This window comes from Antechinus flavipes, chromosome 1, assembly GCF_016432865.1.
Source record: "Antechinus flavipes isolate AdamAnt ecotype Samford, QLD, Australia chromosome 1, AdamAnt_v2, whole genome shotgun sequence".
Taxonomy (NCBI): domain Eukaryota; kingdom Metazoa; phylum Chordata; class Mammalia; order Dasyuromorphia; family Dasyuridae; genus Antechinus; species Antechinus flavipes.
The window spans coordinates 501,207,119-501,231,886 of NC_067398.1; the positions used below are offsets into that span (position 1 = coordinate 501,207,119).

General features: G+C 35.8%; 1 protein-coding gene across 3 annotated transcripts in view; it reads right to left on the reverse strand.

The window, feature by feature from the left end:
• The window catches only part of MYOM1 (myomesin 1), a 158,225-nt gene that overhangs the window by 52,618 nt on the left and 80,839 nt on the right, over positions 1-24,768 (reverse strand). For 2 of the 3 annotated variants that reach the window (XM_051970392.1, XM_051970391.1), the window contains exons 14-20: positions 20,818-20,942; positions 13,109-13,292; positions 12,595-12,769; positions 9,912-10,033; positions 7,850-8,257; positions 4,978-5,174; positions 1,918-2,044 (exon numbers count right to left, since the gene is read on the reverse strand). In XM_051970392.1, the coding sequence (XP_051826352.1) occupies positions 1,918-2,044; positions 4,978-5,174; positions 7,850-8,257; positions 9,912-10,033; positions 12,595-12,769; positions 13,109-13,292; positions 20,818-20,942 (1,338 nt within the window). The remainder of the gene's footprint in view (positions 1-1,917; positions 2,045-4,977; positions 5,175-7,849; positions 8,258-9,911; positions 10,034-12,594; positions 12,770-13,108; positions 13,293-20,817; positions 20,943-24,768) is intronic. The other variant, XM_051970393.1, reaches the window with a different exon arrangement.

The following is a 24,768-nucleotide window of genomic DNA, read 5'->3' on the forward strand; positions in this document are numbered from 1 at the left end:
TCCCTGTGCAACAAGAGAACTGTTCAGTTCTGCACACATATATTGTATCTAGGATATACTGTGAGATATTTAACATGTAGAGGACTGCTTGCCATCTTGGGGAGGGAGTGGAGTGAAGGAGGGGAAAAGTCAGAACAGAAGTGAGTGCAAGGGATAATGTTGTAAAAAAAAAAAAAACTACCCTGGCATGGGTTCAGTCAATAAAAAATTATAATTATTAAAGAAAAATGAAAAATAAAAAAATAAAAAATATATAATTCCATGAGTCAGGAATCCAGGTATGAATCCTGAGTCTGATATGAACTAACTTTAAGCAAGTCAGTCACTTAATTTAATTTCATTCAACAAAAATATATTAAGTGCTTATCATGTGCCATGTTTCCTCATCAGTTTATATTTACAATCTACTTCATTTTTTTGCTTTAAGGGAAGTGTTCTGTAAACCTTAAATTCCTGTCTTTATTATCATTTTGACATTATTAGCAAATTATATTTCTGTTGCACCCATGAAATCAATCAACATTCTTTGCCTCAATTTCTACAGAGCCTTAATCACCAAATGGGTGCGGCCTCAAATTGAGATCTGCTGAAGTCCTTACTTTAAAAAGGACCAAGGTCTCCCACTGCATCCAGGGCCATCTCCAGCTATCCTGACAATATACCTGGCCACTGGCCGCAGATGGCTCTGGAGGGTATAGAGAGGCAGGTGACTTGGCACAGTTCTCCCTCATTTAAATCCAATTCTCTTGCATGTCATGGCATCCCCTCCCTGACATCATGGTCTGTTTCCACAATAAAAGTAAAAAACAAGTATTAGCCTTGAAGAGAACTGCAAATAAGTCAACCAGGCTGTGCCGGGGTGGTTCCCAATTGTAAAGCAGCTATAATTGCATATATGACAGTATAACTGCCAAAGTCCTTTGGGGTTTATAAAGCACATTTCTAACCACCACCTGGCCAGGAAGACAGAGCCAGTATTATCACCTTGGTCTTTTCAAATGAAGAAACACAGGGTCAGAGAAGTAAAGTCATTGGCCCTGGGTCACATGGTTAAGCAATGTTAGAACCTGGACTCCTGACTTCTGACTCAAAGTCTGCTGGGATTTCCGCAGTATTTCTCTGCTCTTAACAATTACAAACATGAATCATCTTGGCACTCACGCACACACACGTACACACACACTTGTTCCTGAGACTATTGCCTCTGCCCCTATTTTTGTCACCAATGGAGAAATGTGGTATTGGAGAAAAAACACCAGCTGTGGCCATAAGTAACTGCAACTTTGGGCAAATCATCTCTCAGTTTCTTAATCTATAAAATGAGAAGTTACACTAAATGATCTCTGAGCTGCCTCCCAGAGCAGAGAACTCTTCTCTTTGACTTGTCTGTCATGATGAACTAAGCCAAAAATGGATAGGAGGGAGCAGGGGGATTTTTTTCTCTCTCCTGCGATACAGCATTTGCCCTCGTGCCTTTTCATTCCTTTATCCATATAAGAGTGCTAGAATTTTTCTGGTCCACCCTATTCTTTAGCTCTCTTCAAGGATTTGAAGTACCTGGTATCAGATTCACTGTTGTGTAATTAGTAAATAAATTCCCAAATTCAAGGTCATCTCAATGCACAACAAGAGCACCTCCCACTGAAAGTCATACCAGGAGGCAGCTTCAGAACTATCAACTGTCAATTAAGAAAGGGCAATGAAAGGTGAGTGTGTTCTCTTGCTTCCTGAGTGTTTACTGATGGAAGTTGGCTTCCCCTTGACTTTCTTTTGTAGCCTTTTATTTACTCTGCTTAAATTAATGATGAAACATTGAACCAGGCCTCAAATGCACTCCTGGCTACCAGATTAGATGCATTATAGAGAAACCTAATCAAATAAAGAATCTTAAACATTTATTATTATTATTTTTTTTACCTGGAACAGCAATGGTCCATTCTTCACATTTAAAGGATGCACTAGCTTGAGAGGGAGTCCCCACCCCAGCAATGTTCACTGCAGCCACTTGGAACTGATAAACCATGTTTTCTTTCAAGTTGCTTATCTGCAAGAATAAGAAAATGTTAGATCTCAAGTTTTTGGTTTAAATTTTTGTTTGTTTATTGTGATAATAAATTGTATAGTCCTTTGCTAACAAGTCTCTGAGTCTCAGTTCCCTCAACTGTAAAATGGGAGTAATAAGAGTATCTATCTCATAAGGTTGTTGTGAGAATCAAATGAGATAATAGGGGTAAAGCACTTTGCCAACTTCTAAAGGCTATATTAATATGAGTTTTGATGATGATAATGATGATAATATCAGGCTGATTCTTATTACTCAATTCTTATCTAAGAGTAATAATAAGAGCTAACATTTACATAGCAACTACTATGTGCCAGGCACTGTGCTGAGCACTTCACAAATATCTTATTTAGGGGCAGCTAGATGGCACAGTGGATTGAGTACCAGGCCTGAAGTCAGGAGGATCTGAGTTCAAATCTGACCTCAGACACTTAACACTTCCTAGCTGTGTGATCTGGGCAAGTCATTTAACCCCTATTGTCTTGCAAAAAAAGAAAGAAAGAAAGAAATAGATAAATAGAAAGAAAGAAAGAAAAATATCTTATTCCATTCTAAAAATAACTCTTGAGGATGGAAACTATTATAACTCCCACTTTACAGTTGAGAAAACTGAGCAGACAGAGGTCGCTGGGGTCACACAGGGAATAAGTGTCTAAAGGTTGGGTTTGAACTCAGATCTTACTGATTCTAGCCCAGCATTCTATCCACTGAGCCATCTAGGTGCCTCAAAAATGGAAAGAGTACTGTAATTGGACACAGAAGACCTGGGCCAGAGTCTCCAAGGTTGTTGAAGACATGAGATATGTTTGAAAAGATAGTTTGGAAAGAAAGTGCTATAAATCTGTAAATTTTCAGAAAAGTTATACAATATTAGGTATCTTAGACATAAAATAAATGCTCAATAAATGAAATACACAAATATTTTTGATGATAATATGTTTAAGTTTAAAAGATCCAACTGCTTGGATATGCCTGGAAATGCACATCTGTGCTTTCAGTTCTTATCAGATTCAAATGCCCTGGAAAACAGTATGTTTATCTTATGCAGGAAGTATGTCTTATCTGTTGCTAATAGGTTGGGAATAAGGAATATTGTATTCTAAATTAAATAGGGAGGATCTCAATTTTCTCATCTGTAAAATGAAGGGGCCAAACTCAGTATCTTCAAGGTACTTTTTAATGCTAATATTCTACAGCATTATGATTCCCATCCCACTGATCTACCCAAATAGTCAAAAGCAAACATCCCCAGTTTTAGATCAGAGGGTCATAGATTTAGAGCTCAAGGGACTTTAGAAGACATCAAATTCAATCCCCTGATTTTATAAATGAGAAAACTATGGCCCAGGAGCTTAAGGTCACATAAGTAATAAGTGTCAGAGCAAGTATTCAAATTCAAGGCCTCTGATTCTAAATGCTTCCTCATTTAAATAATGAGTAATATAAGAAATATTATACTGGTCTGTCATGATGACTGATGAAATCCTGGTATGTCCTGGTATGAAAGGATGTTACTAAACAAGTTTGGTTGATTGCAGCCTTTATTCTGCAGGCCTCAAAACAGATATGTGTAGAAGGGTGGAAGGAAACCACAAATAAAGGCAGTAAATTGCTTACTTGATACCAGATATATTTGCTCAGCTTGCTAAGATATAATAGTAGGACAAAACTGCAAAAATATTTTCTTTAATATCTGAAAGAAATATCCTCTCTCAAAAGAAAGTAATAGTATTTCCTCTAAAACAAAGGAGAGAGGAGAATCATTCTCCTCATCCTGCAGGTGGTATGACATTATTCCATTTACTCATTTTCCTGGACACTCACTTCATCAAAAGTCAATGACTTAAGAAGAAAGAAAAGGCTAAGCGGCTCAAGATGGTGATTCGTTTCTAGAATCAGCAACCTTGCTGGCTGGGGAAGGGTACAACTATGTTCAACCATAAGTAGGAATACTGGGTTGATTGGTTTGGTTTACCCATTTTTATTTCTTAGTGGGAGAATTGAATGGGAACAGGAAGAAGAGATAAGGAAATGATTATGGCATAAGAAATCAATGTATCAATGGAACTTTAAAAAATAAATAAAATTAAGGATAGTAAGACTCCTTTCATGACAAGGACATACATCTTAGTTTTTCACAGAATCACAGAATTTCAGGATTGGAAAGGACCTCAGCAATTAACTAACCTACTCCAAAGCCCCAAATCTATATTTGTAATACAAGATACAGATCATTCAGACTCTATTTGAAAACATCCAGAGAGAAGGAAACCACTGATTCCTAAGATAACTCATTCTACTTTAAAATTGCACTAATTGTTGAGAAGTTGTACCCTAGATCAAATCTAAATTTGTCTTACAAATATTTAAAGCAATTATCATAACCTCTGAGTCTTCTCTTTTCAAGGGCTAAACTTTCCCAGTTCCTTCAACTAATCCTTATGTGGCATGGACTCAAGAGCTTTCATTATACTGATTTCTCTGTGGATACTCTCCAATTTTCTCCCAGAGAAGAAAATCTCAAAGGGAGAGGAAGAGAAAAACTCTTTTTTCTTTGCTACTTAAGAAAATTTATAGCTACTTCCTTTAGGAAACTGGGAGAGACTAGAAGTCTATGTGAGTAGGGATTCCCATCAATATTTTAAGAACCAGGAAGTAGATATTAATTTGTACCTTATGCATATAATTCACAATGGAGGGTTTGATTAGCTGTATAGTATGTATAGTGTATAAAAGAAAATCAGAATACAAACCATTTTTATTAAATTTGGTGCATTCCACACTATTCCTTCTAATCACACTGCGATACAAGTCCTGACAATATTCCAAGGTTAGAAAATACACTGGATCATTAGAATATTGAGTAACTCTTATGACTAACTTTAGATAAGATGATGTGAGATTGTACTTCTTGCCTTGTATGCCTGGTCACTGACGGCCTTAATGTTGGCCTCCTTCCATTTCCCAGGTACTCCACCAATCACCTCACGATAGTTAACATAATAGCCAGTAATTTCAGCTCCACCGGTCTTATCTGGTTGCTTCCATCCAAGAACCATTGAGTCACGGAAACTTTCAAGACAAGTGATGTCATAGGGTGGAGATGGAGTAGCTGTTGCAAGATGAATACCATGTAAGTAGACAAAAATGAGCCTATTAATGTATGGATATTGTATTTATTTAATTGGTGATGTTCATAGAGACAATCAAATTGGTAATATGAAATGTAAAATGTATACATTTAAAAAATTAGTTTCCAGAAATCAAGTTGACACAATAGAAAATATATATTGTAATTAGTTCTCAAAAGAGAAAATCACTATTGTCCCCTTTTCCTGGACAGTGAAAACAGGCTAGAGATACTTAGGGCAAAATGACAAGGCATTCTGAAAAATTACTCAAATCTCTACTCCCAGACTCATTATTTTTGTCTGTTTTCATCTTTGTTAGCAATCAAACAAGAACAGGAAATAAACACCACCTCTTATCTCTAGTTGCTTATTTGGGAGTTCATGTATTTCCAAATGCATATTATTTCACCATTCCACATACTTACCTTTATGAAAGGTAGACATCACAGCCATGGTGATCTGTCTGCAAGTAGAGGATAACTGATACTGGAGCTTAGTTAAACACTCATCCCGTCTTTGTGGGAAGTAACATTTTAAAACACAAATAATCAGCATATTTTTTCTCTGGTATGTAACTAGGTGGTGTAAGGGATAGAGGAATGGTCCCACAAGAAGACCTGAGCTGAAATCTTATCTTGTATAGTTATTATCTGTGTGACCCTTAACCTGTATGTGCCTCAGTTTCCTCAACTGTAAAATGGGGATAATAATAACACCAATCTTCCAAGATTGTTATGAGTATCAAAATGAGATAAAAATTGTAATGTGCTTTCAAACCTTAAAATGCTATCGAAATACTAGTGATTACAGTCTCTCTATCATAGTGGTAGAATCGTTTTCAAATGGTTCCCATGATACTGTTCAGCTGCTGAACATGCTTAATGTCAAACCTGAATAAAAATGAGAGGGTATTTTAAGTCTTCTCTGATTTAGAGTGCCCTTCCTCATTAACTTATCAATCAGTCACTGAAAATGTAATTTTAGATGATGGCACTTGAGGAGAAATCATCTAAAAATGAAGGATAATTTTCTTCATATTTAAAAGAATTCTAGAAAACACCCTCCACAAAAATCTTATTCTGAATTCTAGAAGGCTGTAGTGGCAAAGTCCAAGTTCTTTCAGATTCTACCAGATGGGAAAAGTTTTCAGTATATATCTAGCATCTATAGTATGTCTGTAGCCCAAAGACCAACCCATTTAAGGACATAGAGGAACATTACCATGTTGAATTTTTTTTTTCTGGCTACCATAACTGATGAAATTAATAAAAGCACTTAGTAATCCTCATTCCTCCATGACATGCAGTAACAATGGAAGAATAGAAGAAAATGGAATAGAAGCATCAAACAGTTCATCTACCATCTATAAAGATTTATATAACTATTGGTACTCTTAACATGTGCTCTCTGTACAGGAACTCACAACCTTACATCCTACCAAAGTAACTGAACCAAATCTGAGTAACACAGTAGAACCTCTAAAATATTTAAAGAACAAGAGAGAGACCTCCATTGATGCAAAATGGATGGATTCTCTGTGGGAAACTTATGGAAAGACATGGACTAGAATTGCACAAGATGAGATAATACAGAAAGATTGTGACCTGCATCAATGAAAAGTGTGTCCTCTCTAAAGACATCAAAAATCCATCAAAATACTACAATAGAGAAAGCATAGAAGCAGGTCCATTTGGATACAATTTTCTTTCAGGTTTGCCTTGTTAAACACTATATATTATGAAATGTCCAATTTCTCCCAAGTACTATGAACAAACCAGTAGGTTATTAACCAACTATTATAATACTGGAATTTCAGGTGCTAAACAATAGGCTATCATATAATGGGAAAATAAATTAATTAAATGGAAAAACAGTTTAATTTAGCCCTTCTTTCTCAGTACTTTTCAGATTTTCCATTTACTCTTCTAAGTTTAATACTAGAAAATTTACATCATGTCTTTGACATGATATAACAACACGACTGACTTTTAGCTGAAACATAAAGTGAAAATCTGAGCATCAGTCATCAAAAGATAATACCTAAGATGACAGCAAAACTTAACTTCATGTAATCTCATGTAATTATACTTCCAATTACAATCTCGTGTAATGAACACTTTCTCTTATACAATTAATAGGAATGTTATATAAGACCCCAGGTGGGTTTTGAATGATAGTGAAGTTATTACCATTATAATTCCATAGAATGTAAGATTCTTGAGGGAATGGACTGTTTTGATTTTGTTTCTTTATACTCTAAGGGTCTGGTGCAATGATTAGCAGATAGTAGATATTTAACAAATGCTTATTGAGTTAATGATTCCTAATAAAATAAACTTACCAAAGATGTTTCAAAACCACCAAATTTTGGACAAAGAATTTGTTGACCTCATTATCCAATGATAGTGAATGTTCTACTGTTAATAAATATAATGCATAATGAACAGGGAAGGAAAAGAGTGAAATAGCTTTTATAGACCATGCATAAATGTGCTCTATATGGACACCAAAGGATGAAAAACCATCAGCCTGAGAAAAGAAATTAAACATTGAAGAAATGACAAATGATTATGACTAGGACAATGAGATGAATACATTGATGGAAACTTTTGATGGATGGAGACTGGTGGAATGGCTTGACTTGACAGGCTCTCACCTACAGCCTTCTTCTTTTTCCCTTTTTCCAAAGTTGCAGGGGCTGCAGGGTCAGACTTACTTTTCCCCTGATCAGCTGCTTTTGGAGGTTCTGCTGGTGGCGTATGATCCTCCTGAACTGTTTCACTTACTTCTTTTATTTCTGACTTTTCCTTAGCAGCTCCCTTCTTCGATGCTGGAGCAGGTGCCTGCTTATCCTGAACTCTTTCACTTACTTTACTGACTGCTGTTTTGTCCAGTCTATCAGAGCTACTGGGTGGTGTGTATTGGTTAAATTTATCACCACTATCAAGCAAAGCAGCTTTCTTAAAAGTCGGCAGGGAGGCTTCATGCATGCCTCCCTTGTAGTCGGTTAGTCCACCAGTTTTATCATTCAGTTCAGGCCACACAACTTGAGACACTCCTCCCCCTACAAGTGCCAGAAAACAACAGAAAACACTTTGAACCAGAAAAGGTTATGATAGATCTGCCATTATTTAACAGACCAAAAAAGATGAACATCAACAACAGCAAGAGACAGAACAGAAGTAATCTCGTTATTACAGAAATCAGAATACATTTGGGTTGGCAAGAGATATGAATGCCATATGTCTCACACACTTTACACCAAAGAATATTCTAACATCTCTATTAACCAAGCAAATGGAGAAATACAGAGAAAACCACAGACAGAACATGAACATTTTTGATTTTCCAAAAACCAAAGTGCTTTTTAAAATATGCAAAACATGTCTCATACATTACACGTAAGAAAACATTTAATTTTCTCTATTATTCAAGAGGATGAAGGAATGAACATCAATAGCAAAATAGAACACAAGCAGCACTGTTTTATGGATATTAGAATTCACATATATCAACAAGAGCACTTGGATGTACCTCCCAACCTTAATAGGTTCTGAAGAATGTAGTCTTGGGAGCTCACTAAAGGTAAATGATATTAAATAGGGGATAGGAACTGATATAAGGAACTCCCAGAAGAGGAAACTCTCTCTATCAAAATGGTCGGCACTCTCTCCGTAACTTCAAGTCTTAGGGATTTGTCTACAGCAAAAAGACAGTCAATGAATTGCCCAGAATCACACAGCAAGTATGTCAGAACATCACAGGCCAAATCTGTAAACACATATATACCATACTGTCCATGATAATTAAATAACATTTTAAATATTTAATGCTAGGTGGTGTAGTAGATACAGCATAGTAGATGGAATAAAAAAGATCTATATTTGAACCCTGTCTGAGATTTGTAAGCTTACTTATTAAAATCAATTAAGACAACATGTAAAGTGTTTTACAGTCTTTAAAATGCTATAGAATATAAGCATTATTATTATCAATATACTAATTAATATATTAATTAATAAGCATAAGTATTTGGTATAGTCCCACACTATCCATTTCATATTTCTTTTACCTTTATAAATACATACATATATATATATATATATAATATAAGGTTGGAGGTACATCTCATATATTCAGATAGAATTAAAATGAAGAAAGCATAGTATGAGTGTCAGTAAACAGGTATGTTAGTTGCTTTAGACTAGAAATAGAGATGGAGATGAAAGAGGAATGAGCCAGCAGCTTCATGTGACATGCATGAGTTTTAGAGGATGATAGTAGTAGGATCAGGGATGGAGACAGACCAGGATCTGGTGATGATGAAGTGATTTTTTTAGGCAGCAGCATGATGTGTATTATGGATGATATACCATGTCATGGCGTTTGACCGGCCCTCCACAGTTCCCAGGATGAGCATGAAGTTAGAATGGAGTTTCACACAAGGATTCATGAAAAACATCTGGGGAAGCTTGGACTTGTCAAGATGAAAAGGCTACAGGTACACAGAAACTGGATAAGTGATGGAATGTCTGCATAATGACAGCTATGAAGTGTTAGACATCACCTAGAGCAAAGAATGCTCTAAGGATGGTACCATTAAACTACATAAGAAGTTTATAACATCATTTCTGGAAGGGAAAAAACACCTCACTTTATGCACTAGAAAGATTGGAATTCATTTTTCCTATTAAGTTAAACATGGATAGAAGACCTACCAATAGCAGCTTTCACTTCAATTGCTTCTGAATCCTGTGAATATTCACTAAGTCCAGCTGCATTCACAGCCCTGACTCGGAAAATATAACTCTGACCATTAAGAAGTCCATGGCAAATAAACCTAAAAGGAGAAAATTGAATTATATGGGTTTCTAATCTCACTTAATGCTTTTGATTTTGAGGAAAGTGCTATTTAAAACAACAACAACAACAACAACAAAAATTCTTACTCCAAACTAAATTGTGTTTGGATTAGAGACAGCAAGAAAATGAAGGTCCTGTGAATGCACAGTGAACCAAAGTCAAGAAGACCTGAGTTCAAAATCTGCCTTACACACTTAACTAGTTATGTGATCCTGGACCAATCACTTAATCTCTGTTTATTTGACTTTCCCCATTAGTGAAATGGTGATGATGATAATTCCTAAGCCAGGATTATTTTGAGGATCATAACAATGCTTGGCACATAGTGTGCATTCTATAAATGTTAGTTACCCTACTTATTCAAAAACAGGGAAACCAACAGAAGATATCAGCCATTTATTCATAACTGAAGCAGAGTATCTATTGTTTACAGGCATTTCATGTAAAATAAATAACCAGGGAAACTATACCAAGACTTGAAAATAAGATTCTGGAAAATAAATTCCAAAATGCTAAATTCTACTTTAAAGGGTCATCTCTTATACTGACATTGTCTCAACTAAGGTAGAATAACCAGGAAAATTCCACCAATAATTGAAAATAAAATGACAAAAAGTAGATTTCATAATTGTAACTTTGACTTCCCACTGATATCGCTTCCTGTGACATTTAGATAAAGGAGTCAGTAATGAGCTACAAAGTCCTTGGGCAGTTTCACACATCACATTTCCACTTCATTAGACTAGAAATAGTTATTCTATGAATCACTATAACATTCTATCCCATCAGTGAGGGCTGTCAAAGCATAGGAAATAACAGCTGTCTGTTAATGATCATTACTTTCAAGAATATTAGGTTGTAAAATATTTATTACAAGAACCTATAACCTAGCCCTTGAGAGGCCAATGTATCAACATCACCAGGAATAGAAGGCATCCAAAAATGCACTGCCCGGGGTGGTTGTTTCAACACATATACAGCAAAGTTTGGAAGAGGAGAATGAAAAATATATAATGAGGAAATAATGCCTTTGATCCAGGCTAAAGTGAATTCACTGCAAAAGTGTTCGTTAACATTCTGTCTTCTAACCCAATTTATTTCTATTCTCTAGTGCTTAGTGATTTTAAAAAGAACTAACCTATACCTGATGGCATGTTCATTACTCAAAGTTGACCTAAGACAGAAGTAGCCCCTCTGAAAGAGCAAAATGTTACTCAAGTCTCCTCAATTTAGTCCTGAATCTTCAATTCTGAGGGTTTTCTTTAAGAAACTGAAAGCATCATTCATTGGTAAAAATAGATGTTATAATAATTGCTGATAATAATATATCATAAACATTTTCTCATATGATTCTCAGAATATTACTGTGAGTAGGAATATCAGGTGTTATTATTCTCATTCTACATGTGGGTAAACTGAGGTTTAGATTGGTTAAATAACTTGTTCTGGTTCACATAACTAGAATGAGTCAGAGGCAGAGTGTAAACAAGTTCTCTTCTGGCTATGAATAGAAATTCATAGTTTTCTTTTCACTACACTAACTGCCTTACCTTTGTAAATCACAATCAGAATAGAAACTAACAAAAAGCTAAATTATGTCATCCCAGCAGATATTATACTACTGGTTTTAATTATGTTGATGTTAAGAATCTTAAAAATATCAATACTTTCCTCTTCTGTACAAATTGTATGTTATATGCAATCCTGCATAATTTATGTTATTTTGGCACCAAGTCTTTATGTTTCAAAGATATATATTGGCTATTGTATTAAAAAGTAGAATTTAAAAAGCAGAGTAGGGGAGAGAGAGGACAGAAAGAGGAGAGAGAGAGAGACAGAGACAGAGACAGAGAGAGAGAGACAGAGACAGAGAGAGAGAGACAGAGAGACAGACAGAGAGAGAGAGAGACAGAGAGACAGAGACAGAGAGACAGAGAGAGAAGAAAGGAGAGAAGAAGAGAGCACAGGAGAGGAGAGGAGAGGAGAGGAGGGAAGGGGAAAGGAGAGTAGAGGAGGGAAGGAGAAGGTAGGAGAGGAGGGGAGTGGAAGAAAGGAGAGGGGAAGAGAGGAGAGGAGAGGAGAGAGAGGAGAGAAGAGGGGAAGGGAGAGGAGAGGAGGGAAGGGGAAAGGAGAGTAGAGGAGGGAAGGAGAAGGTAGGAGAGGAGGGGAGTGGAAGAAAGGAGAGGGGAAGAGAGGAGAGGAGAGGACAGGACAGGAGAGGACAGGAGAGGAGAGAGAAAGAGAGAGAAAGAAAGAGAGGAGAGAGAGAAGAATCAGATAATTTTGATTGAGTTCACAAGCATTTGACATCATGGGTAAAAAACAAAACAAAACATTGTTTATAACATTCCAAGGAGCTATAGTCCATTTGTAAATAATTCATGATATTTTAAATATGTTTTCTGTTTCCTTTTAGAATTTTATACAGGCTTAATAAGTTTAACTGTTTTATTGATTTCCCCCATTGTTTCTTGGTGGCAGAATTCTACTGCACCATCACCATCACCTGCCAGAATTCTACACTTTTATTTCAGTTACCGTGAGCCTTTCACTGGGTTGTTATTGCATGGTTCCCACTGATTAGATCCAACAACACTTGACTCAATGTAGTATCCAACCAACTCTTTAGCATCTTTTGATTCCTCCCAAGTAACAACCACTGAAGTATCTGTATTTCTGCTTGGAATGATTTGGCCAGGAGCTTTGGGAATATCTGAGAAGAAGGAAAAATAAGTTATTGATTGAAATTAGGCCTGTATTTCAGAAGCCAAAACAATGAAGTGCTTATCTGGTGTAGCTATAAGCATCATTTTGGATTACATTTCATGACAAATAGATGAATATTACTACCTCTTGTGAATTAGTATTTGAGAAACATCTTTTCAAGTGACTCAAAATCAATGATCTGAACTCAAAGCTTTAAAAAAATGAATGTTAAAAATTGTATATGTAATTTGGGAATATTTAATTAATTAAATAAAATATATATTCAAAAAGAAATCAAATGCTATTTTAAAGCTATCATAAAATGTAAGCTTGGCTATGTACTTACCAAGTTTGTCGCCAACCACAGTAACATCAGTTGCCTCTGAAGGCTCACCAACTCCTGCTGAGTTAGAGCATCGAACCCGGAAACGGTAGGATTTCCCTTCAGCTAAATCAAACAGGGCAAAACGAGGAGACTTTACAGGGATCTCCGTGTTTACTCTTTGCCAGTTCTCTGTATCTGCCACGCACTGCATTGAGAAGAACAAAAAGCTTTCAGAAAAGGAAAGATTTCAATCTAGATTTGAATCCCAGATTGGCCGTGCCACATGGTTTACCATGTGCTATTGTTCATGTAAAATTGGAATGGGGATCTGGAAGGAGTGGATAGAATATTAGATTTGTAGTCAGGAAGACTTGAGTCAGAATCCTGCTTCTGATAGTAACTGTGTTACCCCAAGAGGATGTCTTACTCTCTCTGGGCCTATTTTCTTCACACCTATAAAATGAAAGGTTAGATTTGATGAGCTCTTAGGTAGCTCTTGGCTCTTAATTTGTGACCTATCATCCTCTGAAATGTCAGAGACAGAGAGACAAAGAGAAAGAGAGAGAGAGAGAGAGAGAGAGAGACAGACAGACAGACAGACAGACACGGAAATAGGCTCTGATAGATGGCATTCTTGACTCTTTTGCAGTAGCACAGTGCCTGTCAGTAGGTCCTTTATAAATACTTGTTGATTCTATTGGCATAGATCATAAGATCCTTTTTCTGTTAATAGATGATTTTATAAGTTTCCATGGCTGGAAAAATTTATTAACTCAAGGCCAGACTTGTTAGAATGAACTTTTTCCTCCATACTTAGCTGTGCCAGTTCTTGGAAGACAATCACTAAATCCAGTGCTGGGATTAGAGCATACTTCAAGCCAGAGCAGTAACTAAGAATCCTCATACCTCAGTGGATAGAGTGTTGGACCTGGACTCAGGAAGACCTAAAAGCCAAATCTAGCCTCAGATAGTGATTCTGAGTCTCTTAATCCCTGTGTGCCTGTTTCCTCAATTGTTAAATGGGAATAATAATAGCCCCTATTTCCAGGATTGTGGGGTTTAAATGAAATAATAATTGTAAAGCATTTACTTAGCACAGTGCCTGGCACATAGTAAGCACTATGTGAATATTAGCTATTATTAACATCTGGACCAGATTTAGAGGCAGCTTGTGGCTCAGCAGATAATAGCTCTGGGCTTAGAATCAGGAAGACTCGAAATCAGATCTGGTCTCAGACACTCACTAATTGAGCAAGTCACTTAAACTCTGTTTGCCTTAATCCACTGAAAAAGGAAATGGCAAATCACTCCAATATTTTGCTGAGAAAATTTCAAGGACAGTATTGGTGTGATATGGTCCACAGGGTCATGAAGAGATGACATGACTGAACAACAATAACAGGACCAGATTCAGTTGGGGAGGCAGAGATAGCACAGAGGACAGTCCAGTTAGGGATACATTAGTCGGTGGCTCATCTCTCCTGTAGCCCAAACATGGAAGACTATGATGAGGATGGGGGATGGTGCTTAACCGGGAGAGGAAGCTCCTCTCACAGGGAGACAATACTTCCCTGTATGTTAGTGCTCTTTAAAATAAAGGGCGAGACTGTGCTTTATGCTTCTTTATATTCCCTTGGGCCACAAGATGGAATAGTGCATAGAGCACTGGACCAATTTATCAGGAAGATATGTTCCTGAGTTCAAATCTGGCTTGAGACACTTACTAGTTGTGTGGCCCCGGGCAAGTCACTTAACCCTGTTTTCCCCAATGTCCTTATTTGTAAAATGAGCCAGAGAAGAAGATGGCAAACAACTCCAGTATTTCTGCCAAGAAAACCCCAAATGGGATCATGAAGAGTCAGATATCACTGAAAAACAACTAAATACTCCCTTATTCTTCTTCCCTAATTCCCATCCCTCCCCTACATCTAACATGGTACTAAGAACAGATGGTTTATAATTATCTGTTAAATTGAACTGAACTGAATTATTAGTCCTTAAAGTAAGTTTCAATTAATGATTCTATGGAGAGATTATTTCTTTCCTGACTTAAATTTCAAAATAAACCTAAGAGATTCAATGAGTGATTTTTACTTTAATTCTGATTCACTTCATTGTACTAAAAGAATATTGGATGACCTAGAAATCTTTGGATGAAAAGTGTTACATAAATTCAAAGGATTAATATTTTTTATACTTTCATCAATAATAAAAGCCTGAAGGCCTCAAGTATGACCCTCTCCTTCTTTCTCCCTTTCTCACTATGCCTAGATTTTGCAAATACTAAAATTCAGGAAGATTTGGGTTTAGAGAATTATAGGTAGGACCAGTTTTATTCATATGAAGAATGGAAAATAATAAACATCCTTCAACTCTGAAAACTCTAGGACCTAATAGATGGCTGAGGCCTATAATTTTATATCCTAGTTTCCTTCTTTCATGTTAAGCCTTTGATACCATATTGTTATGAATCACTTATACTGTAGTGAGTAAATGAGTTGAGCAAGCATAGATTGTTAAAATGTATATATATATATGCTGCTTCCTTGTACCTTTTGGGGTTTGGATTATAATGAGGAGGCACAGACCGAGAAGCTGAAAAAATTAAGAGAATGTTACTGAGAACTTGGATATGTTAGCATTTATAGAAGAGTTTCTCATCAAAAAGTGCTTTAGATACATTTAAACAATTTGGCAATTAAAGAATCCTGTTTTAAAGATAAGTAGCCCTTTCTGGAAAAATCTCAGTTTAAATCACTTCATGAGCCTATAGTCAAAGCAATGCTGGATATATAGGTATTTGATTTGTGATCTTCTAGCAATGGCAAAAAAACTCCCCAAAAAACAAAACAAAAAAACAAACAAACACATGTTATTATTTTATGTTCCTATTAAAAGTTAGGTAATGCATGAACTGATGCTAAGTGAAATGAGCAGAACCAGGAGATCATTATACACTTTGACAACGATATTGTATGAGGACATATTTTGATGGAAGTGGATTTCTTTGACAAAGAGACCTGAGTTTGAATTGATAAATGATGGACAGAAGCAGCTACATCCAAAGAAAGAACACTGGGAAACGAATGTGAACTATCTGCAATTTTGTTTTTCTTCCCGGGTTATTTATACCTTCTGAATCCAATTCTCCCTGTGCAACAAGAAAACTGTTCGGTTCTGCAAACATATATTGTATCTAGGATATACTGCAACATATCTAACATATATAGGACTGCCTGCCATCTAGGAGAGGGGATGGAGGGAGGGAGGGGAAAAATCGGAACAGAAGCGAGTGCAAGGGATAATGTTGTAAAAAAATTATCCTGGCATGGATTCTGTCAATATAAAGTAATTATTAAATAAAAATTAAAAAAAAAAAACATTTATTTTTTAAGAAAAAAGGAAAAAAAAGTTAGGTAATGTTAGACAGCTAGGTGGTGCAGTGGAGTCAGGAAGACCTGAGTTCAAATGTGAAGTCGTGATACTTACTAACTCTGTAACCCCAGGCAAGTCACATAATCCCGGTTTCCTCAGTTTCCTCATCTATAAAATGAGCTGGAGAAGAAAATGGCAAACCACTCTAGTATTTTTGCCAAGAAAAATCCCAATGAGAGTCATGAAGAGTTGGACATAACTGAAAACCACAACATGTTTTGTGAGGAAGATATACAAATATGCTCAAGCTTTGTCCTGCTTCTTAAAGAAGGGTCTATGATCAAAACACTATACAGAGAAGTGAAATATGAAAATTTACTTAGGAGCCTTTTCCTCCTTCCTCCTACCTTCTCACCTCTCATTCCTCCTAATGAGTCAAGTCCACAAAGGGAATACATGTTGGATAACCTGGAAAATGTGCAGGTTTTCTTGAGAAAGAGACAGAGAAACACAGACAGAGAGAGACACAGAGAGTGATAGACAGAGACAGAGACACAGAGATAGAGACAGACAGAGACATAGAAGACACAGAGACACATAGAGAAGACACAGAGAAATCTGGTATAAGATAAAAATCTCTCAGTTTAGTTCCTCATCATTATTTATTACCTCATTGTAAAATGAGGTAATAATAGTACTTTTAATACAAATTAAAACTAGTCTGTGTGTATGAAGTACTCTATAAACTTTATAGCACTATATACACGTTAGCTGTATTATTAATAATTATTGTAAAATATATCCACATACAATACCTAAAATGCATAAAACAGTAAGCACATATATAGGATGTTCTAAAAGACAGATTATTGTCTATTCAATCTTACACATATTCCATTACTTGCTCACCAGAACATAATGGGACTATCCTATGACCTGAGGCACTTATGATCTATATGGATAATATCCTGGATCATCACCATCAGGATATCTTTATTAACCTAATCACTAGCCAGATAGTCTGGAGTCTTCTTCTGTGATTAATTGCTATTGCTGTATGCTTTATTGAGCTTTTATCTATGATAAAAAAGCTGCATATTCTCTAGATGTACTAATATGTTACAACCCAAAATGTTGGGAGTGAGGGAAAGAGGAAAGGAAGTAGAACAAGGTCCATCAATTAGATACAAAAACATTTTTCTTAAGAAAAGTCAATAAATCAAAAGTGTTCAGTGGCTATATTTTTAGACTCAGGATTCAGGAAGACAAGCTATTTGGATGGTGCTATGTAAATATATTCAAGAGCTATTCCTCTGTATTTTATTTCCCTTGATAAATTATAAGAATACTTAAAATTAAGTGGCTTATAAAAATTCACCTTTTAAAAAATTCTGTTGGTGCACACTTTTATGTGTTGCAGATGTTCCTTCCTTCCTTCCTTCCTTCCTTCCTTCCTTCCTTCCTTCCTTCCTTCCTTCCTTCCTTCCTTCCTTCTTTCCTTTTAATTCTGTTGATTTTCCCCCTAAGATTCCTGGTATAGTGCTCTAGCCAGATGCTGGTATTAACAAGTGACTTTTGTATCTCAACAAGTGTTCAGGTAAAAGAACATTCTGATATCCATCACGGGCTTGGCTATGTTTAGTCACTAGGAAATAATAAAACCAGATAGAGGAAATAGAGCAGATGTGGTCAAAGCTGATCAGAAACCTAAGTTGAGTCGTCTGAAAGAACAGACTCAGGAGCATATCAATAGCAGATTATTACTAGGTTGCTGTTATAGAAAAAGAAGAAATAAAATACTGCTGTGCCCATGGGTTTGTCAACAATTGTGTCAGGTGTGTCCAATGATAACTTATCTCCAAAAAATTAATATTTTGAATCATTCTTGTTATATTTTAAAATGAAACCTAGTCATTAATTTAAAAAATATTTAGTTAAGTTTTAGGTTTTTTAGTGTAATTATTAAAATGATATCTTCACTATGCTCAAAGGGCTGTTAAACTGTACATGCCCCTTAATCCAGCAGTGTCTCTACTGGGTCTGTATCCCAAAGAGATCACAAAAAAAGGGATAAGGACTCACAGGGACCAAAATGTTCATAGTGGTCCTTTTTGTAGCGTCAAGGAACCATGAAACTGAATGGATACCCATCACTTGGGTAATGGCTAAATAAGTTATGGTATATACACACACATACATACACATATGTTATGGAATATCATTGTTCCATAAGAAATGATCAACAGGATGATTTCAGAAAAGCCTGGAAGATTTAATGAACTGATGTGAAGTGAAATGAGTAGAATCTAGAAAACGTACACAGCAGCAACAAGATTATATGATGATTAACTCTGATAGCCATAACTCTTTTCAACAATGAGGTGATTCAGGGCCAATTCCAATAGACTTGTGACAGAGAGCAACTGAATCCAGAAAGAGAACTATGAGGACTGAATGTGGATCACAACATAGTATTTTCACCTTTTTTTTGTTTGCTTGCTTTTTGATTTCTTTCTCATTTTTTTTCCTTTTTGATCTGATTTTTCTTGTGTAGCATGATAAATGAGGAAATATATATGAAAGAATTGCACATGTTTAACATATATTGGATTACTTGCTGTCTTGGGGAGGAGATAGGGGAAAGAAAGAAAGAAAAATTTGGAACACAAGGTTTTGCAAAGGTGAATGTTGAAAACTATCTTTGCATATATTTTGAAAATAAAAAGCTATCATTTAAAAAGAACAAGGTCTTTGAGAATAAAATCTTTCCAATCAGAAAAAAATTCTTTATGATTAAATAGCTTATAAAAATTCACCTTTTAAAAAATTCTGTTAGTGCACATGTAATGAAATATTCTGCATGCCTATGACATGACATTAGAAACAATAAATATAAATATAAACAATAAATATGAAGACAAAGAGAAGTGTAGAAAGTCTTACATAAATTTATACAAGGAAATAGAATGAAAAAGACAATATCTATATATCCAATGACATACCTTCCTCTCACAGATTAATTTTCATCTGATGTGTATATAACTTATTTCTAATAATTATTTTCAAGTTGTATTTCTTTGTATCACTAGTGTTTAGCATAATGCCTAGCACTTAATTAATATTTGTTGACTGAATGTGACTGGAAAGAATATGGGGGAGGGAGGAAAGGACTTGGAAAAATGACCAATTGTGAAAATATATACATTAATATAGAGTTTTCTCTAGGTAAGGTACTATGATATTTAAATAATTAACAAGAATAATATGAATTAAAATTTCATCAGCACCTAAATCCTTCCTTTGTAGAAGTTATAGAGCCTGGTGGCAAATGATATAGATGATATGGCACATAGTAGTCATTTATTACATGTTGATCAATTAATTGATGTAGCTCTCAAGGGCCCTTCTTCCTCTAAAGTCAATGAAGAGTGGGCTGCCTCAATTTTGATCTGAGCCTTGAAAAGTTATAGAATACCAGTTATTTTAATGAGCCTACTAAACACCCCAGGCCTGAACAGGCTCAGAGAAGGTAGCTAGAGGACTGAACGCTTTGCTGTGTCATGGATTCCTTGGGCAGTCTGGGGAAGCCTATAGATACCATTCAGAATAATATTTTAAGTCTATAAAGTAAGAAAGGAAAACAATTTTAATGTAATAAAGATGCAAATTTTTCCCATCCTAGTTCATAGACAACTCCCTCCCACATCACAGAGTGAAGGAGGCGGGAAGGTATTCCCTTTGACGTACTCAGTGTTGGATAAAATATACTTCTCTTTACCTGAGTGTGTGTGTGTGTGTGTGTGTGTGTATATATATATATGTGGGAAAAAATTAAACAACTTGTCCATGGCCACAGCAAATATGTTATGAGACCAAGATTCAAGTTTCTCAACTTCACTTGATTTTAATCTCATTAACACTAGGCTGTAATCTAGAGAGCTAATTTATCAGACCAGAAGAGAACAACTTTTGTAGTTGGAGATTTATATGAAGAAATTAGAGGGGAAGGATATAGTTTGTTTCCATTTCTCCCTATAGTTCCTAAAATCATGTTGGGTATGAAGTACATAGGGGTCTATGTCATGCTTATTGAGCTGAACTGAACATTGCTTTAACCTAATTCTTTATTTCTTTTTGTTCATCTATTATTAATGACATAGATTCAATCACTCAATGTCTATGTTAGAAGAATTAAAAATAAACAGATTTAAGGAAAGAATGCCTAGAGAGAATCAGGGAAAGACTTTGCCAGTCTGGGAATATGGGACAAGGAAAACTGAGGTTTGAAAAACTCTTTCCTTAAGGAAAGCCTTAAGAAATATCATTAAAGTAAATATTGACACAGGCAGCTTTACCTTCTCCACAAAGTACATAATGCCCTCATGACCACGCTGGCCAGGTGGCTTCCAGCTAAGTACAACATAACTTCTGGTGGCTTCTGTCACTGAGAGATCAGTAGGTGGCCCAGGAACAACACCCTCTGAAGAACAAAAACAAAACTAACATGAATAAAAGGGTTGCTCATCCTGGAAAATACCACCGTTCCCAAGAGCCAGATGATACTTCCAAAGAATAATCCATTTGTCTCCACAAAATCCACCTTGTTTTCATCATCTTTCTGTAAGAGTCATTCATTTAGTGAACACATTTATTGAGTACTTGTCCTGGTAAGCTATATACTAAAGAAGGTACAAAAAGTATGTGAAATAGGATCCCTGCCTTAGGGATTCTATAAGCGCTCCCTACCAGGAGAGGTAATCCAATTTTTTCTTATTTTTAAGAATACTTGGATATTTTCTATCTCTGGTTCATGGTGAGAGTAATGTCAGCTAAAGGCCTCATTTCTCTACAGAGAGAATTGGCTCAAATTTACAAGAATACAAGCCATTCGTCAATTAATAAATAGTCAAAGGATATGAATTTTCAGATGAAGAAATTAAAGATTTTCTAGTGATATGAAAAAACTGCTCTAAATTATTATTGGTTAGAGAAATGTGGTCAGAACATAGTATTTTCACCTTTTTCTTGTTGTCTTATTTACAATTTTTTTTCCTTTCTCACGTTTTTTTTCCCCCTTTTGATCTGATTTTTCTCGTGCAGCTTGAAAAGTATGGAAATATGTTTAGAAGAATTACACACATTTAACCTATATCAAATTTCTTGCTGTCTAGGGGAGGTTGGTTTGGGAGAAAGAGGGAGTAAAATTTGGAACACAAAGTTCCAAAGATGATTTTTAAAGCTTTTTATTTTCAAAACATATGCATGGATAATTTTTCAACATTAACCCTTGCAAAACCCTCTCCCCTAGATGGCAAGTTGTCCATTATATGTTAAACATGGTAGAGATATATGTTAAATCCAATATATGCATATATATTTATACAATCATCATGCTGCACAAGAAAAATCAAATCAAAAAGAAAAAACTGAGAAAGAAAATAAAATGCAAGCAGAAAACAACAAAAAGAGTGAAAATGCTATTTCGAATCACACTCAGTTACCACAGTCCTCTCCCTGGGTGTAGATGGCTCATTTTATCACAAGATCATTGGAATTTATCTGAATGCCCTAATTGTTGAAAAGAGATAGGTCCATTAGAGTTGACCATCACATTAATTTTGTTGCCACTGTATACAAAGTTCTCTTAGTTCTACTCACTTCATTTAGCTCAATCAGTTCAAATAAGTCTCCCCAGACCTTTCTGAAATCATCTTGACAATCATTTCTTACAGAACAATAATATTCCATAACATTTATTCAGCCATTCCCCAATGGATGGGCATCCATTCAATTTCCACTTTCTAGCCACTATAAAAAAGAATGCCACAAACATTTTTGCATATGTAGGTCCCTTTCCCTCTCCAAGATAAATTTTTAAAATTATTTTTACATGTTTTTGGAAAAATAAAATACTATTTTAAAAAAGAATGACATCAGCTATATAAATACTTTTGCTTTTCAGGGACTATAACCTCCTTGAGATCAAAGAGAGGGCTTCTTCTTATCTTCACATCCCTGCACCCAAATGTATTAGGTTAGATTTCTTTATATTGAACTAGCATTTTCCCATGAAAATTCATCTCTCCAAACCCGGTCATATTAGAGGGATGATAATCAGATATACACCTGATAAACTGAAAATTACAAGAGAAGATCTTGCATAATAGGGGCTTTCTTGTAGTGGCAGGGAACTGAAAACTCAGTGGTTGCCCATCTGTTGGAGAATGGCTGAATAAGTTATGGTATATGAATATTAGGGAATATTATTTTTCTATAAGAAATGATCAGCAGGATGATTTCAGAAAGGTCTGGAGATACTTACATGAACTGATACTAAATGAAGTGAGTAGAACCAAGAGAACATTGTATAGTGGCAACTATGTGATGACCAACTCTGATGGACATGGCTTTTTTCAGCAATAAGGTGATTCAGGCCAATTCCAATAGACTTGTAATGGAGAGAGGCAACTGCATCCAGAAAGAGGAATATGGGGACTGAATGTGGATCATAACAAAGTATTTGCAACCTTTTTTGTTGTTATTTGCTTGCTTGTTTTTTTCTTTCTATTTTTCCCTTATTGATCTGATGTTTCTTGTGCAGTATGAAAATTGTGGAAATACATATATAAGAATTGTACATGTTTAACATATTGTTTGCTGTCTGGGGGGGAGGGAAGAAGAAAGGGATAAAAATTTGGACCACAAAGCTATTATAAAAAATTAAAAGGATGCACCTAGAAAAAATAAAGTTACAAGGAAAAGGGTAAAAAAAATAATAGGGGGCAGATGAGATAAGTAAGTAACATATTGGATAGAGCAAAAGACCTAGAATCAAAAAGATATGAGTTTAAATTTGGCCTCAATATGTGCTAATTATGTGACCCTGGGCAAGTCACTTAATTGTTCCTGCTTCAGTTTCTTTACCTGTAAAATGGGGACAGTAATAGCATCTACCTCCCAGGAGTGTTGTGAGGATAAGATGAGATAATATCTTTAAAGCATTTTTTCAACCTTAAAGTTCTACATAAATGCTAGTTCAATGAATAGGGCAGAAAATAAGCAGCAGATAAATTTGTAGGAATAGAAAAATTAGTGTAGATTGGAGGGTTCAGAGAAAGATTAGAGTATCATAGAAGCCTAGAGGCCATTGAATACAAATGCCTCATTTTATAGATAAGGAACTGAAGCTGAATGGTGAAGCAATTTGACAGAAGTCACAGGTGCAGTAAATTGCAGGGATTTGAACCTGGGTCTTTTGACTCCAAATTGAGTGTTCTTTTTGCTTGTAAAGAAGGTTGAACTTATCCTATGTTCCCAAGAACCATTCCTTTGCAGACTGGTCAGGACTTTATTTCTTGCCCTTGAAACAAGTGTATTATCAGTCAATTGCTTTGTTTTGTTATTCAGTTGTTTTAGTCATATTCAACTTTTCCTGATCCCATTTGGAATTTAGGTGGCAAAGATATGGAGTGCTTTGCCATTTCCTTCTCCAGCTCATTTTATAGATGAGGAAACTGAGGCAAACAGGGTCAAGTGACTTGCCCAAGGTCACACAGCTAGTAAGTGTCTGAAGCCAGAGTTGAATTTAAGAAGATAAATCTTTCTGACCCCAGGTCTGGCGCTCTATCCATTGTACCACCTACTTGCTTCAATCAATCAATTAATAAGCACATATTAAGCTACTATGCACCGTGCTCAATGCTAGGGATAAGTAGACAAAAATTAAGCATCTTACATGCAGAATAAAGTTGAAGGTATTTGGGAAGCATCTGATAAGTGGAGAAATGTTCTGGCTCGGTCCTAAAGATTTTTCTGTTCCAAAGTCTCCTTGTGGCTCATGTTCATTTGGGTTCTCCAGCCCTCCTTGCTTTCCTTGCTCTTTAGGTTACTATGAATTTTCTGATTCTTGAGAACAGGAAACCTAGTTTTCTGGTTCACTCTTAATCTCTGACCCACTGTCCTCTCTGGAAACTCTCTTTATATTTCTAAAGTGCTCACTGGATGACCCATTGAACGCTGCTGTTTTGAGAACATAGTCTATTGTGCCCTTGACCCCTGCTTTCCTCTTTTCGACGCATTGAATGCATATCATAGCTGAACTACTCACCTGGCTCCCAACTCCACTAGTTTCTATGTACTTTCTCAAGCCTGGGTTGTTCCCACTCCCAACTCCTACAACTATTTCCCACTTTTGTCCTGTTTCTACGAGTCCTTTCTTCTGTCTTATGCCTCCTAAAGTCTATTACCAAACAAATTCTCTTCACTGCCATTGAATTTCAGAGAAGGAATAGGATTTGAAAAAGTGG